At 37.6% G+C, this 18,399-nt stretch overlaps 3 protein-coding genes across 3 annotated transcripts in view; all 3 read right to left on the reverse strand.

Annotated features, from left to right (window-relative positions):
* Positions 1–1,279: 1,279 nt before the first annotated feature.
* Positions 1,280–6,977, reverse strand: LOC134790620 (carcinine transporter). The gene is made up of 8 exons (XM_063761477.1): positions 6,713–6,977; positions 6,043–6,279; positions 5,095–5,259; positions 4,582–4,840; positions 3,533–4,159; positions 2,653–2,834; positions 2,157–2,335; positions 1,280–1,531 (listed from the first exon to the last, which is right to left on the reverse strand). Exons 1-8 carry the CDS (start codon positions 6,764–6,766, stop codon positions 1,333–1,335), a joined length of 1,902 nt encoding a protein of 633 aa, XP_063617547.1. The 5' UTR covers positions 6,767–6,977; the 3' UTR covers positions 1,280–1,332.
* Positions 6,978–8,058: 1,081 nt separating this feature from the next.
* LOC134790707 (uncharacterized) lies at positions 8,059–11,584 on the reverse strand. Its single transcript, XM_063761612.1, has 3 exons — positions 11,120–11,584; positions 10,290–10,493; positions 8,059–9,896 (listed from the first exon to the last, which is right to left on the reverse strand). The coding sequence occupies exons 1-3, from the start codon at positions 11,222–11,224 to the stop codon at positions 9,810–9,812; spliced, it is 396 nt and encodes a 131-aa protein (XP_063617682.1). The 5' UTR covers positions 11,225–11,584; the 3' UTR covers positions 8,059–9,809.
* Positions 11,585–13,360: 1,776 nt separating this feature from the next.
* The window catches only part of LOC134790341 (junctophilin-1-like), a 97,707-nt gene continuing 92,668 nt past the window's right edge, over positions 13,361–18,399 (reverse strand). The window contains exons 8-9 of the mRNA XM_063761108.1: positions 14,244–14,276; positions 13,361–13,387 (exon numbers count right to left, since the gene is read on the reverse strand). Of these exons, the coding sequence (XP_063617178.1) occupies positions 13,361–13,387; positions 14,244–14,276 (60 nt within the window). The remainder of the gene's footprint in view (positions 13,388–14,243; positions 14,277–18,399) is intronic.

Consider the following 18,399-nt stretch of genomic DNA (forward strand, 5'->3'; position numbering starts at 1 on the left):
CGCAAGTACAGTCTGACAAAAAAGAGTAGAAATAGGGGATATTACTGCAATGTTCTGCCGCCAGAGTGCAGCACTACCGACTCAGTAAATTCATAGACTATTTTATACATACTGTGCCTTAAACAGTTTTTTGACAAGTTTTCCCCTCCGGCCGTTTTGGCAACCAAGTTTCGCAACCAGTTGTTAAAAAAGAAGAAATCATCTTGTTACGCAACTAGTTGCCCAAAAAGAAATTCTATTCCTGAACCAAAACTAGCGTAGATGACAGTGGAGTTTCGCAACCAGTTGACGAAAAGGAAATAATTGTCTTTGTTTACAACTGGTTACCGACTGGTTAAATTGCGAAATTTCTATTGTCCTACGTTTAGCTGACCAGCTTAAAGAGTCTAACGTTCGAAACTTTCTTTTCAAAAAATATTTCCTTTACAACTTAACTAGACGGAGCCCCGCTTCGCGGGGCTCCTATTTCTGGCCGGTTTGCCCTTCGGGCATCTGAAGCTACCTAATGAACCTAACCTACCTACCTACCTAGGCTTTTTCCCCCAAAGTGTACTATTTTCACGGACGTCACAGTAAACTAAATCAATAGGTAGGTTAGGTTCGTTAGGTAGCTTCAGATGCCCGAAGGGCAAACCGCCCAGAAATAGGAGCCCCGCGTAGCGGGGCTCCGTCAACTCTGGGTATGTAGGAAATGTTCTCGGAAATATTGATTTAAAATATTTAATATAATATATATTTATAAATACAAACTAATTACGTTCTAAGTGTCTGAGACCTATTCTTCATTGGCAACTGGATGTAAAACAGGAATAGAATTTCTTTTTGGGCAACTAGTTGCGTAACAGGATGATTCCTTCTTTTTTAACAACTGGTTGCGAAACTTGGTTGCCAAAACGGCCGGAGGGAAGTTTTCACAGACAATAAAATATGACATTGATGCATCAAGGCGGTTTGTTAACAAGGGCCTACCGGTAAACGCGAATATCGAAATTTAGTTATCTGCCTCTTTATCGCTCGAATATGCAAGAGTGATAGAGAGATTAGATAACGAAATTTCGATTTTCTTGTTTCGCGGTAGGCCATGTGTCAATGTGGTTTGCTTACTGTATGTGCCACAAAGGTGCCACTGCCACCTACGCAGAGCTTTGCCTAATATTCCCTATTAAAAAGTGGCAATTACTGTAGTGTCGTCCCTTTCAAATCAATATAAGAAAACAGGACGACACTACTTGCCACTTTTTAATTTCTACTCTTTTTTGTCATACTATACTTTTGGTACAGTTAAATAAAAAAAAGTTTTGTGCATTTAAGTGCCTCCTACGTTGTTTTAATTTAAAACCAATAAGTCATTCTCATGTTTCCATCAATGTCTCTCTGCGTTTCCAAAATGCTGTTTTGCCTTGTTAGTTTGCGCATGGAGCTCCGTCTCCGAGACAGTAGTTCGGGTACTTGGTCCTGGTCCTCCATTAATGGTGCTTGCGTTAGTTCCATTTGGTCGAGGTTTTCATAAGATTCTGATCCAGCCACAGTCCTGTAACAGTAATCAAGTATTTTTTTCAGTTAAACAATAGAGGTCCGAGGGAGCGAAACGAACCCCTAAGCTGCTTGCCCCTAAACCAGCGGTCGGCAACCTTTTAGCAGCCAAGGGCCACATAGTAGTTAACGAAGTTGACGCGGGCCGCTTTTTGTTAAAATGTATGACGTTATCAGACATTATCGTTTGTCAATATTACATACAAAACAGCCAGGGAGGCTCGCGGGCCGCCTGTTGCCATCCGCTGCCTTAAACCAACGATCCCGCTCCAGGTCTAAACCGCATCACTTCCTTAGACTCCGACCGAGGCAATGCGATGTTGTTCCGATGCGGATAAGTGTGCGTTACAGTATGGAGTTTCATATAACAAATACCTAGTGAGCGGGTCGGGATAAGATGGTAAGGTGCCGAGCTTTAACGATGTGTGCTATAAAATAGTAACCACGGAATTTTTCCTTCTTCGTCTTCTACACAGTTTTTAACTAAAGCATACAGTAAACGTATGACAAGTAACAATTTTAACTTTCTAATTTTGTAACTTATAGGTAATTTTTTAGATACCGAGATATATATATTTAAACTACTGAATTCCACTATAAATATCGATTCTATGGTTAGTTACCTTTGTTCACCGCAGACCATACAGTCCTTGTAGCTCCAATCTTTACCGAATTCTTCTCCTTCTTCGGCGGTTTGAGGTAGAGGGGTGTTGAGTGTCTCCGGCAGACGCAGGGCCGTCAAACCACCCACGACCGATAGGGCTCCCATCACTACTAGTGGCAACACGAGATTACTCGAACCCTAGAAAGGAAAGTTTGTTTGTAGCCTAGTTGGTAGGTACAGTCAGTTCCCTAACATTACTATCCATTTTTATACAAGGTGGTAAAAATTAATGGGCTCTGGAAGGAAAGTACCTTAAACCCTAAAGTTAGCTCATTTTACATAAAGGAAACATTCTTTTATTTTTAAAAAGAAACAAAACTGCATTCAAAGTTTTTTTTTTATTCGCTTAGTTCGTTCCCTCGATGAAGTGATAAGAGTATGGGAGTTGAACAAGTTGATACTTATGCACCATGTATCAGATGAGCGCCTGATGAAGTTTCAAATACTTTTCTTACCAAGTAGTTTATAAAAGGTATGACAATGAGTCCCAAGCCGCCTATGTAGGCAGAGGTGCCAATGCCCACGCCGCGAAGCTCGGTCGGGTACAGCTCGCCGGCGTACGGGTATATTATCAGGAAGGAGGCGGATATGAAACACTTGGATATTAAGTACAGGATCAAGGTTGCCGTTTGAGCATCTGGAAAAATTCCGTGGTTACTATTTTATTTTATTACCTATATTGTGGGAAATTCTACTAAAAATTGTTAATAAGTGTAAGGAATATCAAAGCTATAGGTAGGCTCTGCGCTCGACGTTGTACGGCGCGATTCGGGAAATGAATTAGAGATGCACTAGATATGAAATAGTAAAGATATGTGACGTTCCACGGCAAAAGGTACCATTGCCCCGGCTGAATATTGGAGCGGCGTTAATAATAGCGTACGCGCCAGCCGCCATAAGGTACCTTTTGCCGTTGAACGTCACATATCTTTACTATTTCATATCTAGTGAATGTCTAATTCATTTCCCGAATCGCGCCGGTATACGCAGGTTGGGGCAGATCGTTACGAAGTTGCTAACTAGGGGGAAGACCTGCTACGCGCTACGGCGTAGCGCTCTACGAAATAAATTACGCAGAGAAACCCTCTGACCACCAATCTGCTATAGTCAACAAAGGTTACCACAATAAATACATTCTAAACCGGGTTTTCCACCGCGAGCGGAGCGGACTCATAAATTTAAGCTTAATAAATTTTACTATATTGTTTGTATATAAAATAGTCACGGAGGTCAAAAGGTTAATGACATTTACCTACTTTGTAATACTTTGTATAATTATATAGGTACATAGTTGTATAGGCACAATGATTTATAACGACATAATATTAAACTTACCATTCGGCAATAACACTGTAGCTATACAAAAGAATCCACTTATGACCATGGATAAACAGAGAGGCCACCTCCGACCGATCCTATCCATGAGAACCCAGCAAACCAAATAGCTCGGTATCTCCACAGCCGAAGATAAAAAGAAGCTCATGTACTGGTTGCTGCCTATGGCCGGTCCATAGTAACTTAACCCAACATATACCATCTCCGAAGCACACCAGTTTAAAGTGATCAACAATGTTTTTAGTCGCATGTTAGGCGTCCGACACAGAGCAAACACGCTTGCCACTTTAACTTCCTTCTTCCCTATTTCTTTTTGTTCCAGGACTTGTTTTTGAAGCCTCTCAGTATATTCCACAGGCATTTGCTTTCCATTGACTCTGGCTATTGTTTTAAGTATATCGTTCGCCTCTTCAAACCGTTCTCTCATTAGTAACCATCTGGGAGACTCTGGTAACACAAACCAGTACAAGTAATAAAATAGAAATGGTACTGAGGTAGCCAGGGCTAGAGAGCGCCAGTCTCGTAGAAAATATGTTACCACGGAAAGAAGAATCAGCCCCAAAGTGTAGAATATGCAGGTCATGACTGTCACAAATGACCTATAGTTGGGACCGGCTAATTCGAGAGCTGAAAGAAATTATTATAGGCAGTTAGGTACTTACCCCCTTAATAATCGTTTGTCCCTTTCCGACGTATTAGTATGATGGAAAGGGACACACGATTATTATCGGCTTGTCAACTTTAGTAAACGTTTATGAATAAGGGGGTTAGTAGATATATTTAAGTAACATATATCTACAATATTTCTCTGATCGACTTTGATATGGGATTGTATGTACAGAATACTATTTACTCGTAATCAAATGGGAATTGATGCATGGAAAAACGATTATGCTACACATTAAAGCGATAAAAATTTGTACCTATAGGTAAGTACTTGTGTGGAAATGTATTTTCTTTATTTTTACTACCTACAATTCAGTAAGCAACGTATATGCCATTGCAAATAAGTGTCTAAATGTACAAGTAAGGTAACAAAACAAACTTACAAATAATAAACGGTATTTGGTACACTGCGGGAATAGTCAAGCCCACTATAACTCGCGCCAATACCCACACCCAGTACTCGTGGGCATAGGCAGTGGTGATGCTTCCAACGAGCAGGGTGGTCAGGCATGTGAAGAAAGACTTCTTCCGTCCGATTCGGTCGTTCAGTAACCCAAAACCGTATACGCCTATCGGCCCTCCTACGTTTAAGGCGACCAGACCGAGTGTTGGATAAACGTCGTATTCGCAAACGAGGTTGAACTGCAATAATAAAATAGTTATTTACGATATAAGTGCGTAAAATAGGAAATCCATAACGAGTGACCGAAGGGAGTGTTTTAAATCGACACGAATTGCGAATTACCGCATTCGTGTCGATTTAAATTTATTCGCACGTGTATCGTACAACGTTTTACATTTTCGACATAGTTACGTAATGTGATTATTATAGCACAGGGAGACGGATCAGTGCTGTATACTTACTATCATACAATTACAATATACTTATTACTTACATCAATGACAATAGAAGATATCACCTCTGATGTATCATACTCATAGCCGTCTAAACATGGTTCTGTGGGCCAACTACGGTTGGGTTCTATAATATTTCCAGATTCTATAAGTTTTGTCCAGTTAACGGAATATCGCATACATTTTTCGTATGTGATGTTGTCCGCCTAAAAGATTTCAAAATCATAAGTTTGATAAATAAATATATATTAGAAGTATTTAGAATAAATTAAATAATTAATGGGGGCGTCATAAGCCTTCAGTAAGAAGTGCATATACTTAATTGGAAAAATTTGACTTATGCTGCTGTGGCCCGGTGACCGAATGGCACAGTCACCTGCCGCGATAGCAGAGGACGCTGGTTAGATTCCAGCTTGGGGCACTGGAGGCCTTCGTCACTTTTTCTTAGTAGGTATATGACATTTACTTATATATAAATATTAGAAGTATTCTTCAACCATATTTTTAACAAGCTTTTATTAGGTCGACCTGTATGTAACTAACATGTAATGGAATCTAAGGTAACTAATTTAACCATCTTCCAAGGATCGTAGCGTCAAGAAAATTGGCAGCTGTATGTTGTTCTGATGACAATACAATAATATGGTACTGTCGAACTGATCTGATAATGGAGACAGGAGGTGGCAATAGGAGCTCCGTGATGAAACAACGCAACCTTATTGTGTTAGGGGTTTTTAGAATGGTCTCGATGAGTATTAGTTATCTGTCGTAAGAAAAGTACAGTCAGCGATTAAAGCTTGTACAGTCACCTGCAATAATATGTTACATAACGAACGCCGCAAAAATATCTGACACGATCTTATTTGTAGAGCCATATGAGCGTGTTACATATTTTTGCGGCCTTCGAAGAGTAACATATTATTGCAGGTGACTGTACCAAAAATGTAATTTTTGCCAAAAACTTATTTATCACTAATCGCGGCACCCACCTTTTTTGGTATTGATAATGTTTTTCGATATGTTTCCGAGATGTTCTGTAGTTCGGGGACCCTGCACCAGTGGTCCGGCACGTCCGTCATGAACAGCTGGTTGAACGCGCAGAACCCGCACGGCAGGCACGCTGGCAAGCACACGAGCCACAGTAGCAACTTCTGGTAAATACCGAACTCGCCGATTTTCGGCAACAAGTCATCTAGGTCGATTGCGTCTTCACTTGTTTCAGGGTTCTGGTGTTAAATATAAAATTATTTTTAAACATTGCTATATGTCATTGACCTTTAACAGGTGCAAATAATTATAGGATATAAGATAACTCATCACTCGTCGGATCAACTGACGTAATGTCCCAGAGCAGATCTTTTGTTATTTAGAGTCTTAAAAATTCCACATGAGTTTTTTGTGCAAATATTGTAAAAAAGCGCTTAGTGTAAAATATTTTGTATAACGTTATTTTAAGTAGTTAAGTAACAAGATTTGCACTTGTTTAAAAAGTTCTCATTGAGTGAAAATTAACTTAATATTATATAATTAACTTAATTATCAACCGTTTAATTAATTATGTATTTTACAGACCTCATCTAGTTTCTAATATTTTCTTTTTTTAATTATTTACACTTTACATGTTTTACGATATTTAATTAGATATGGAGTATCGATTACCGTAATTTTATCTTGAGAACGGTTTTCCGATCCAGACTTAGAATGTTTCGTCATCTTTGTTATTAGTTCACTATAAATAAAATATACTATGTGCACAAACGGAACAAAACGTGGACGTCCTTTCGCGTCAAGTTATTAGGCGACTAGTGCCGAAGAAGCCATATAGTATTAATCTAATTGATCAAAGTATAGTTTGTATTTCACTTACGAGCATATTTAAATTCGCCTAAATGGGGCATGCCATAATTAAATCAGGTCAATCCTTATACTTTACTTTAATACTTACCTGTAAAACGAATACAGCGTAGGTATATCATGAGAAAAAGCAAAAATGTCGATAAAGTTTCGTTGGATGTCATAGTTCATTAATTATTATCATCATATAACATTAGATTAATTAATATGTTGAATGATCGTTCTAACCGGATTGGCCAGCGACCATCTTGAGCACTTTTTTTGGTTTCCTGTAGATAATTAACCCTAAGAGTGCTTAACGATGACATCTTATTTATGGATATTGATAAGATACGCACTTAAAAGCAATTTGTGGGAATTTATAGTACATATACACTGGTCTTAAGCTAGATCAACTCCGCACGGGATCATTAAGGTAATAAACATTACTAACAATAGGTACATAATTCCATACCTAACAAGTTAGACTTTTGTATTTACAAATTTTAAGACACGCACAATAAAATAACGGACTGTATGTTGTTTAGATCAAGGACAACCGAGACAACCTGAGGGTTTGTGGAGCAAGGCCTAGTGCAAGGCTCAGCCTATTAGACGCAAAACCAGAGAACAAGGTTATGAAGTTATGATTTATTTCGAATTCGCAATACTTAATGCAATAAACTGACTTGTCCAATCGAGTGGATGAAATAGAATTAAAATATTTTGCAGGTTCTATAAGATCGTTATAGAGGCGAATTTTTTTTTTAATATTAATACTAGTACTAATGGGCTGAGATTATTACGAGTATTAACCCATTCTGCGCTAGTCACGTTGTTGTTGCCTCTACGAAGCATTTTCGCTGCATACCGGGAAACCCATGTTATCGGCTACGACGTAGCGCTACGACCGTAGCTTAGCGGTGGTGTACAAATAACATTTATTTGAATTCGCGTGTACGAATTAGTGCACTGCTGCGTGTGCTATGCCGTAGGCCGTAGTAAAATTTTTCAAGTCGTATCAAAATTATATCGTAGAACCGTGTGACGCATATTCATATAAAGTACACGTATCGTCATGGTCAGTGAATCAATTTCAATATTGGTATAAAGTGCAATATTTCTAATTATAATAATATCGGAATATCATGCAGCAAATAATTAATAATGCATTTTTGTTAAAATATTTTATTTGTGAAACGTAGATAAAATTGATACAAGTATTTTAAATTCTTAGAGATATAACTTATATTTTTACACAATAATGAAAACGTGAAATTTGTCTTACGAAGTTGTTTATTCTTGAAACGAATTACAACGAATGTTCTCCATACATATTCGTTGTATTGTAAAAAAACGCAACGTAACCAGACCGCCTTAAGCTAGCGTTTACCACGGCCGCAAGTATGTGTCCTTCGGCGCGATTCGGGAAATGATTTAGAGATTAACTAGATATGAAATAGTAAAGATATGTGACGTTCCACGGCAAAAGGTACCCTTGCCCCGGCTGAATATTGGAGCGGCGTTAATAATAACGTAAGCGCCAGCCGCCATAAGGTACCTTTTGCCGTGGAACGTAACATAACCTTACTATTTCATATCTAGTGAATCTCTAAATCATTTCCCCAATCGCGCCGCTTTTCTGATCCATTATGTGTGAAAAGGGCACATGTTTTGCGTACGTAATAAAAGTTAGTTCGGTAGCTGATAACCCTCAACAGTCTCTCGCGCACACACCCATGCGTGCTCATGCGCACACTTGCCCCTCGTCACAGAAACGAGGGAACAATATTTTACACAATATACGTACCTATCTATACAAATTTTCGAGAATTGACGTCATATACATAGAAAGTAAAGGCTTACTTTTTATATATAATTCAACTAGTTAACATAAAAGTTAAAATCTCTAAAAGGATAGTTTTACAACAAAAAAGCTCATAAAGGTAACATTACTTCCAGAATATCATAACAAGCAAAATAATATATTTAAATCTGTTTTAATCTAAAAAGTTTAATAATTTATTATTTACATTTTCCATGTTGGTAAGTAGGTACTTAGTATAATTTGTGCTTTAACAATCACTCAGGTTACATTAATTGTACGTGAACTAACAACCCTTTGGACTGCTTTCTGGTTACCAAGAGATATTTTCAGATTACCTTTCGAGGTATAATAAAATTGAATTTAGCATCATTATCAATATAGGGCACATAGTTTTATGAAAGCACCACGTTTATAATTTAACTAGTCATAAATTGTATAGTCGACTTTAAAATTTGGGATTACATTATCAATTAGTCGGATAAATGTAAAGAGTTGATCTAAAAAAAAACGTATTCTTACTTAGCGATCCAGTTCAGTAAATTCAGATTTATAAAGCACATAATATGCGTGGAGAATGTCTATTTCTTTTATAACTGTCACTTGTCTTTAATGTAGATATAATAATAATTAAAATTGTTCTCTTTACAATAGTTTTAAGCATACAGTCACTATAGAAGATTACTAAAACCTACAATATGCAGGCTGAAAAAGATTAAGTACTCGTACGTATATAATCTCGTGCTCCTTAAAGTATACCAAGTCCAAGTTCTCCGACTGTGGACATCACGCCGCGGGCCGGAGGGCGGCGCTGCGGGGCCCCGGCCCGGCCGGCCCGCCCGCTCGCGTACTACACTTACACAACGTCAAAGAAAATACACTAGCAAACCGAAGTCCTTATTGACTACAAGTAAATACGTATTTATTTCAGATGTTTGAATATCTCGTATCAAATTAAGGCTCGGGTAGGTAATAAAATGTATACACTTTTGAACATTAAATGTTTGGCTATTTTTCGGTAACTTTGAAAATGTGTTACACATTTATACAATGGTCGCATATGCGCTGAGGAGAGGGCGCGACGCGCCGCCACCGGCGCTACGTGAGCAGCTTGAAGAACATGATGCCCAGCGAGATGTTGATGAACAACACCAGGATCACCAGCTGCTGCCGCGAGAACCAGTCCTGCAAATAATACACACGTTTTACTAAAGATAGATACTCCAACCGCCGGTCAACCCAATCATGCCGCATAATGCTAACTGCTCCGAGTTTTAATTAAATTTTCTGCTTAAGAAAGTTACTAGCTCTATGTGGCTACTGTGTACAGACAGGGCTAGCTATAACCGCAAAAATCGAAGTTCGACCAACTATCGCCTTATTTGGAGTAAAAGAGAAAAATGCCCGAAAATTGCGAGCTTCGGTATTCGCGGCCCTCATCAGTGCCACAATAATATTTGTTCCAAAAATATGAGTTTTCACAAGCGTTGCTTGTTTGTTTTGTAATGAGGGGCTATTATTAAATTATTTTGCGAATGTCATTGCATCCGAAAACACAATTCGTAGAACATAACTGACCTTGACTTGCGGACTGACTAAGTACAGCAGAGGGTTGGCTCTCAGCTTCTCCGACTCCTCGTACATGCGGCGCACCTCCTCGCGCCGCGCGGAGCCGAGCATGGAGACCTCCTCGCGGGACATACCGCTGTTGGGTGCTTGCGGCATGCCCGCCACGTCTGGGAGGGACTTCTTGCGTTGGAGCGCCTGAGGCGTGCTTAACATCTGAAACACATGGATGCAAACTCTTCATTGGTTCTCATCTATCTCACTTGTCAACGGCCTTTGCTCCGCTACCTAGTATTAACATATTTGTAGGTGTTATACAGGTTGGGCATAAAATAAGTGCATTCCCGTTGCCAGGGAGGTTTTGGGATTATACTGAGCAACTAAAGCTACTTTGACTATGGGACCAACCCCGAAATCGTGAAAAAAAATTTGGCTGTTTCATACATTTTGGCTGGTCCATTTTCTATGGGAGGGTAAATTTCTTTTTCTCGATTTGGGGTTGGTCCCATAGTAAAAGTTGCTCAGTATAATCCCAAAACCTCCCTGGCAACGGGAATACACTTATATTTTTGCTACCTACCCATACCTTTCAATACCAGTGGTAAATAGCCCGCAGTACGATTGGGCACACTTTGAATGAAAATTTATTTAAATGTATAAATCAGGAAACAATCGTAATATTTTTTTTTCTGTAAATTAGTCTTAAAGGAATGAAATCGGTACAATAAACTGCTCTACAAGACGATAGTCTAAGTCCAAGTATTTAGTATTAAGCCGCGTTTGCGCTACGGTAGCGAATTAATCGCGGCGGAGATTATGTACCTATTTCTACTCGGTATTACCTCCACAGGAGGCACGTTAATCCAGCTCTCCGAAGCGCGCCGCGCCAGGATCGCTGGCGAGCACATGAGGTCCTCGTCCTCATCCTCTTCTCCTTGATACCACATTTTCGATACTTGAAATTATTATCTCATTTATTCACGGGTTGATAATTCACCAAGATTCCGTCACATTTCACCATTCCAACGAGGAGTTAGTCCGGGTATATTTCAACTGTGAGAGAGCGGTTTAATTGTTACTCTTACGGGTATTAAAGTACATTTTATTTGTGTATAATTAGCAAGAGGTGATGCGCGGAAAGCGGCAGTGAGCGACTGTCTCTCGATATAGAAATAGAACGGGCTGAGCTGAGTCGCGGGTCGTGGCGCCGACTCGCGCGCTCCGCCTACATGCCGCATACATAACCGGCCACCGAGCGGCGTGCACGCGTCTCGACTTTGCGGCCCAAATACCGAACACTCTTTTACTACCTAAACCATACAAGTCTAAAAGCAGTACCTCGTATAAATGTTGAATATAGAAGAAAATATTTTTTAAGAGATCCGTCCGTAGTAGTCCGTACCGTACAGGTTTTGGTTTAGGTACTAAGGTTTGCATGCTGCAACTATAAATCCTAAATAATTCGTAGATTCGTTCTCGCTTTTGGCATGATCATAAATGCTTAAAGTTAACTTGACCTTCCATTAGTAGATACATATTTTGCGTGAGCGTGGAAATTGTATCTAAATGCGATGTGTTGATTGATTTAAGTCAATATCAACTTTATCAATGCAAATAATGTATTTAATAAATATAATAGTAGGTATATTTACATTAGAAGTTTTCGTGGCGAGGAGTAGATAAATTCATTCAAATAACATATACCTATTAAGGAAACTAGGTATTCTCTGATTCATAGTTGCTTGCAAGTGTACATATAGTGTAGAATGCAATGCTGCAAGTACGAATAACAATAGGAATTTGGCAGAATCTTGATTCTAGAATACACATGTATGACGGTATGTATAGGTACCTACATATTAACGAACGGTAAATATGTAGATCCACGCTGTTTGTTTTGACTGTTGTTAGATAAACGAAGCAGTGAGTTATGATTCTATAATCTCACTAGATGGTTATTTTTGAAATAACATTATAGTTCGTTTTTTTTAGCATTAGAAAGAACTTCAAAGAAGGTAAGCGATCTTGACATGTCTTTTAATTAAAAAATGCTTTTTAAAAATCAGTAACTATTACTTATGAAAGCAGAAGAATATAAATGATCGTATTATATTCATAATTGTTACATATTTACCGTAACTTATTTTTAAAATGTGTTTTTCAATTAAAAGACACATCAAGATTGTTTACCTTATTTCTAATGCTAAAAAAAAACGAACTATAGGTATATTTTAGATCGCGCCAAGTAGGTACGTAGGTATGTTAAAAATGTTATAATTTTGCACTTACTACTCCTTAGACTTTTAAAAATGTTCTTGAGGATATTTGTGCTCATAGGTATTCTATTTATAGTCAAAACATTTTTCATAAACCACGAGGCGCAGTTAGGCGCTAAAGATAGGAAACCAGTTTCCTAGGATAGCGGTGCCGTCATGTAGTGGCCGTCTCCATACAAAATACTATTCATCCTTATTTAGCCGTATTATTTTGTATAGAGACGGCCGCTACATGACGGCACCGCTATCCTAGGAAAACCGAGCTTAATGGGTAAAAAATCTGATGAGATTTCGACCTGATTCATAACAATAATTGCATTCCAATCCCATTACAGGCACCAACAAGTGCGAGCGAGATGCCGAATGACGCGACTCGCAGTGCATTTTGGCAGCCATCAATAAGCGCAATCAATCGTATCAGATCAATTCCAAAACCTAAACAGTTTTAAAATACGAATACTGTTCTAGGTCGCAGGCGCACGTGAACCAATATGATTCCAATACCGCCATTATATTATCAATCAATATCAAATCAATCTCATAGTTCGAATTTAGAATGCGACTCATTGGTCTCTATTAGAGTTAGACCAAGAAAAGTCTGCAGCGATTTTGATAAGACCAAGAAAAGTCTGCAGCGATTTTGATACCCCACGCAGTGCAATGGTCATTATAAACGTCAAACTTCTATGAAATTATGACGTATAAATAACACTTGACATGCGTGGGCCTTCAAAATCGCTGCAGACTTTTCTTGGTCTTCTTACTTTCACGAAAATTGACATCTGCATTGGTATAAATCCACTTCGGTTAGCATTCGACATGGTGATGGTCACACTGTCAAAATGGTCCGCATTCAATTCTGAGTCCAATATTGTTTAACTTTAATTTCATCCTTATCTAAATCCATAATTATGACTTCATCGCAGTGTCACAGGTTTTGCATTGGTACAATCTCGGTACATTTCGCTCGTAAGCGTAGTATTGGCTCGGAAATTAAGTGATATGTAGGCGTTATCTTTAGGGGCCTAGACAAGATGACCATCGTACATCGACAAGCGCCAAACGAAAACAATTGTTACCGTGGTTATACTCCGTTTTTATTTCAGATTAGAAATTTTATAACCACAAAGGTAGTGGTAACTTTTTTCCTCAAAAATTAAATCTACTCAGATTTATTCAACTACGTATTCAATTATTGTGCCGCAATATTAGATATCATAGGAACCCTAGCATTTCTGATGAAAAAGTTAATTAACACTATTTTTGAGGTTAGAAAAATACTAATGTTAAAAAAAATAGTTATAGAATCGGACCAAGATGATAATAAAGAAGATGCATGACAATGACAACGTGTGGTAATATCATCAATTCATCATTATTGTCAGATTTCCAAAAATATCCATAAAATGAACTAAACGGTTCAAGACAGGCAGTTTTATCGCTAAGAAGCGATCTATTACAGGCAAATGATACCTATTCAAAATAGTAGATGAAGTAATGTAGAGAAAAAAAAGGAAAAATATACAAAGGAAATCATACACGATAAATACATGTAAATGTAAACGTTCATGAAAAATAAATACATAACAACTAAATCAGTCAACAAGTCAATACACACAAAAAAGAAACCTTGGGAGCAATAATCTTTTAATTTATTTTTAGGGACGAGCAAGGATTTAAGGCGTCTTACGGTGGCGGGTAGAGAATCCCATAACCGAGCAGCCTGTAATGTGAAAAAATATGCGTGAAATTTGGAGCTTTTAACCCTTTATAAGGCCGCAGTTACACAGATATGCTACGTGAAAGTTAAATACACTACCAAGTTTGTAATGCACTGGGGAACACATCTACGGCAAAAAAAAACCGAAATCATTAATAAAAACATGTGGTCATTATATGCACTCTGCCCGTTAGTGCACTCGAGTTTTCAGATGATCTGTTTCCAATACACCTATTCATTGACATTGACAACAAACATAATGATGCTCTTTACAGACTGGTGTTTGACTACATAATGTTAATCGTAAATCGAATATTATTGTGTATCTAGTAGAGGGTAGGATTATTATACGAATATCACTGAAAAAATTATAACCTGTGGCCCGTTTCACGATACAATTTACAAGCGGAAGTCTCTTTCTATCAAGGAGTTAGAACGAGACTTCCGGTCGTAAATTATGTACCGTCAGGTCTCAATTGATAATAAATTAAACTTGGTTCTCATTAGATATAGCTTATATTTTACATTTTCCAATACATGTTTTTAATATACTTATCGATAAACTACAATCATACAATCCCGACTGTCCATTATCTTTTCCGCCTAATCTAACTATGTATTTAATGAAATAAATGAACTGCGTGAAGTAAATAAAAAAAAAGTTTTCCACTTCTGCTGGTAGGATTAAAACTATTTTCAGTTAAAGCCTGGAATTCTGATGAATAATTCGCCGCCACATATTCTACAATATAAATCGCATAAATATGGTTCATTTACGAAATGTCTGGAATTCTGCGAGTGACAATATTCCTCACATGTCTCTATTGGCATCATGCCTTCCTCTTGCAGGCATATTGTTTCGTGGGGTATTGTCTCAAAGAATAAATCTAGCCATATCGTTGTCGGTAGAGCCAAGCGGTGAAACATAATTTGGATATCAAGGAGCTGTAAAAAAACAAATTAATCAGAAATTTTGAATAAATTCAAAATACATACATTTCAGTTAATCCATGGTATAAGAACATCGGTTCTTACATTTTCCAATACAGAATTTCTATAATCTTGTAAATGTTGTTGTATGTTTGAGTTCATGACATGCAACACCTTTGATAAGGCAGTTCTGTATAATGTCTTAGGACTTTTGGAAAATGTTTTTCGTAAAATTAGAGAATAATCCATTTTATTGACAATATAATTTACTGTGACGTTTATGAGTCTGTATTAAAATAAATACTTTTATCAATCAGCCAGTATTTTGTAAGGTGAACAGCATGTAGGTTTTAATCATGTTTTTGATGAAACAATTCAAAGCATGGATAAATGCAAACTGGAACACCACAATATTTACATATATAACTTGTCCGTTTCGGTGTTGTTTTTGTACTGCAAAATGTACACCTTGATGATGTTGTAGGAAACGGCATATGCAGGCCCACATTTACTAAACGAATTTCGTCGGGTATTCCGAAATTTCCACCTTTTTTATTACGTGGAAAAGATGATGCTTTCCTTTTGCGGCCATTAAAACCATTTATTAAGGCTAGACCAAGTCGGTAACGAAACTCGCGATGGCTATAAATATCCTGTCTTTTTTGCAGTATGTACGAATTGATGACTGCAGCCTCAAATATATACCAAAATATTCTGTGCCAATTCTTACGAGATCTTCGTCCAATGGTATACGTGGACTTCAGATGATCAAATCTATCGACACCTCCCATTACTTTGGTGTATTGAGAAATAGCCCTCGGACAAAACATTTCCTTCTTGGTTCCATTTTTTTGAGTTCTGTAAATAATTTCGACTTTCCTTGGATCAAAAGCATTAGTCATGATGAGGACATCTTTGGAATCGTGCCATCTTATAACGGATAACGGCGGATCGTATTCATACATGAATTCTCCAGGCTTTAGTTGTGCATGTTTTCCCTTGGGCTTTTCCTTAATTGAAAGTGGAATCCCTATGCGGTTTGCACGAAATGTGCCAACACAAAATATACCCGTTTCGTACAGGTAATCTAAGAGGGGCAAGCTCGTAAAAAAGTTGTCAATTGCTATCAAGGTGCCTGCTTCAACATCTTTACATAATGATGTTACGACTTTGTAGCCTAACCCACTGGAAGCATTTTCTTCAACATCCTCCTTTCCTGTATAGATTTGAAATTCATATAAATAACCACTCTTTGAATCGCAGCGTGCCCATACCTTATAACCGCGTTTAATGGGTTTATTTGGCATGTATTGCTTAAAAGAGCAGCGTCCTTTAAATTTAATCATGCTTTCGTCTATAGTTTGATGTTTTGACTGTGTTGCGTTTTCTGAAAATGTATGGTTCAACATGTTGACCATGTCCCGCACTTTGTTTAATTTATCCGTTTTAACTTTGGGACTGTCATCGTTGTTCGACACATGCAAATTTTCTAAGATCTTTTTAAATCTTTTGCAAGTCATTGCTTTTTTAATGACCGGGTTGCCGTAGAATTCGTCAGTGGACCAGTACAAATCGATGCTAGGTAAAGGATGTATACCCATCAGTATGTTTATTCCTAAAAATGCAGACATTTCATCTTTACTTATTTCTTGAAACTGGTTAGATCTTTGTTGCAGGGCGTAGAGATTAGAATTACGTACAATTAAATCCAGCAGTTTTTCGGGAAATAAATTTTTGAAGTAATCTATTGGTTGACTTCTCGATGTATATTTATTTCGTGGTATCAAGTCTTCGTCAAAATCTAGCTCATAAAATGAACCAGTTGCCCTACCCCAATTTCTTTGTTTTGTTTGCTGGCTAAAGGTAGCTTGACCGCTTTGTGTCCTGGAGACTTTCGTTTGGTTTTCAGTTGACGCCATGATATGGGAATACACGTTGGTAGACGGCACATTTTCAGACAAGATGTTTTCAAGTTCTTCAAGGTCATAATTTCTACTTTGGAGTACGTCAAGTCTAGCATTTATGTCATATTTTTGGGAAGAATATAATTGCATACCGTCACTGACATCATCAGATGAACTGAAGAACTGCCTTAATTGGGTTTCAACGTCGTCACCGTTGAATCTGCACATTTTTTCTGAACTCATTACATTAAATAAGCAAATATTAAATTTATTTTATGTTAGTACAATGAAAAGCCGATCCAAAGACGATCAAGACAGATACGTGACAGGCAATACTCAATACTTCTTCACTTGTCATAACTGCCATGTACGTAATACTATGCAATTAGTTCTAATTACAATATTTATCGATATAGCATGTAACCTTTTATAATTTTATTAATCTTAGGTGGCAAATGATACACTTTCCTGATACTACAAACAACGTAGTTCAGTTATTGCAAATATTGCAATTCACGATGGAGCGTGGATGGAGAGTGGATTTATCAAAATTAGACCTTATTATCATACCAATAACAGTCTCACCACTCGCCTATAATAGAAATTATTAGATACAGCGACTTGTGTATTTTTACCCGACTACGGCAAAGCCAAAAGAAAGGGTTATGATTTTAGCAGTCTATGTATTTAATAGTATAATGGAAACAGTGACAAATGCTTGCTTCCCTTAACGGGCATAGTGCATTCATTGACCACAAACTTTAGATTAATTAATTTCACTAAAATTAAATTATGACCGAAAAAGTATAAATAAGAAAAGAAAGCCTGATATATTTGCTATATAATACCATAATAGTTAAATAAAAAAGAGGATGTTCTTCTCTATAAATGTTTATTAACTAAGTGGTTTCCAAATCGCCTCTGCCTTATAAAGGGTTAAAGGTAACTAACAGAAAAGCAGATTTTGTATAGACCTCGCAAAATCAAATTAAGAACCCTAGTGTGCTACGCCGTAGCTCGTAGCAAAATTGTCTTGCAATTGCCTTATACGGCCCGATACGAACAATGCTTATAAGATGTCACAGCGATACGAAGTTTGTCTCTGAATTTAGAAAAAACTACGGAAGCGGGACGTGCGTGAAAAAATATTAATTTGCCGCCATTTGACGTACAGTTTATCTTTTAATTAGTTTGTAAGTAAAAAATAATTTGTTTTGTTGTTTTTAAAGTAACTATAACAAAAGATTCGTGTAAAATGTGCGATAAAGATATTACGGAGACGCCACCTCATA

The sequence above is a fragment of the Cydia splendana genome, chromosome 5 (assembly GCF_910591565.1).
Source record: "Cydia splendana chromosome 5, ilCydSple1.2, whole genome shotgun sequence".
Classification (NCBI taxonomy): Eukaryota; Metazoa; Arthropoda; class Insecta; order Lepidoptera; family Tortricidae; genus Cydia; species Cydia splendana.

Coding starts and splice junctions, on each gene's coding strand:
- LOC134790620 (XM_063761477.1), bottom strand. CDS start 6,766: ATGACGAAACATTCTAAGTCTGGATCGGAAAACCGTTCTCAAGATAAA. Junction 5,260..6,042: donor CATTATCAATACCAAAAAAG/GTGGGTGCCGCG, acceptor GAAATCTTTTAG/GCGGACAACATCACATACGA. Junction 4,160..4,581: donor CCAAATACCGTTTATTATTT/GTAAGTTTGTTT, acceptor AATTTCTTTCAG/CTCTCGAATTAGCCGGTCCC.
- LOC134790707 (XM_063761612.1), bottom strand. CDS start 11,224: ATGTGGTATCAAGGAGAAGAGGATGAGGACGAGGACCTCATGTGCTCG. Junction 10,494..11,119: donor TTAACGTGCCTCCTGTGGAG/GTAATACCGAGT, acceptor CATGTGTTTCAG/ATGTTAAGCACGCCTCAGGC. Junction 9,897..10,289: donor TAGTCAGTCCGCAAGTCAAG/GTCAGTTATGTT, acceptor TATTATTTGCAG/GACTGGTTCTCGCGGCAGCA.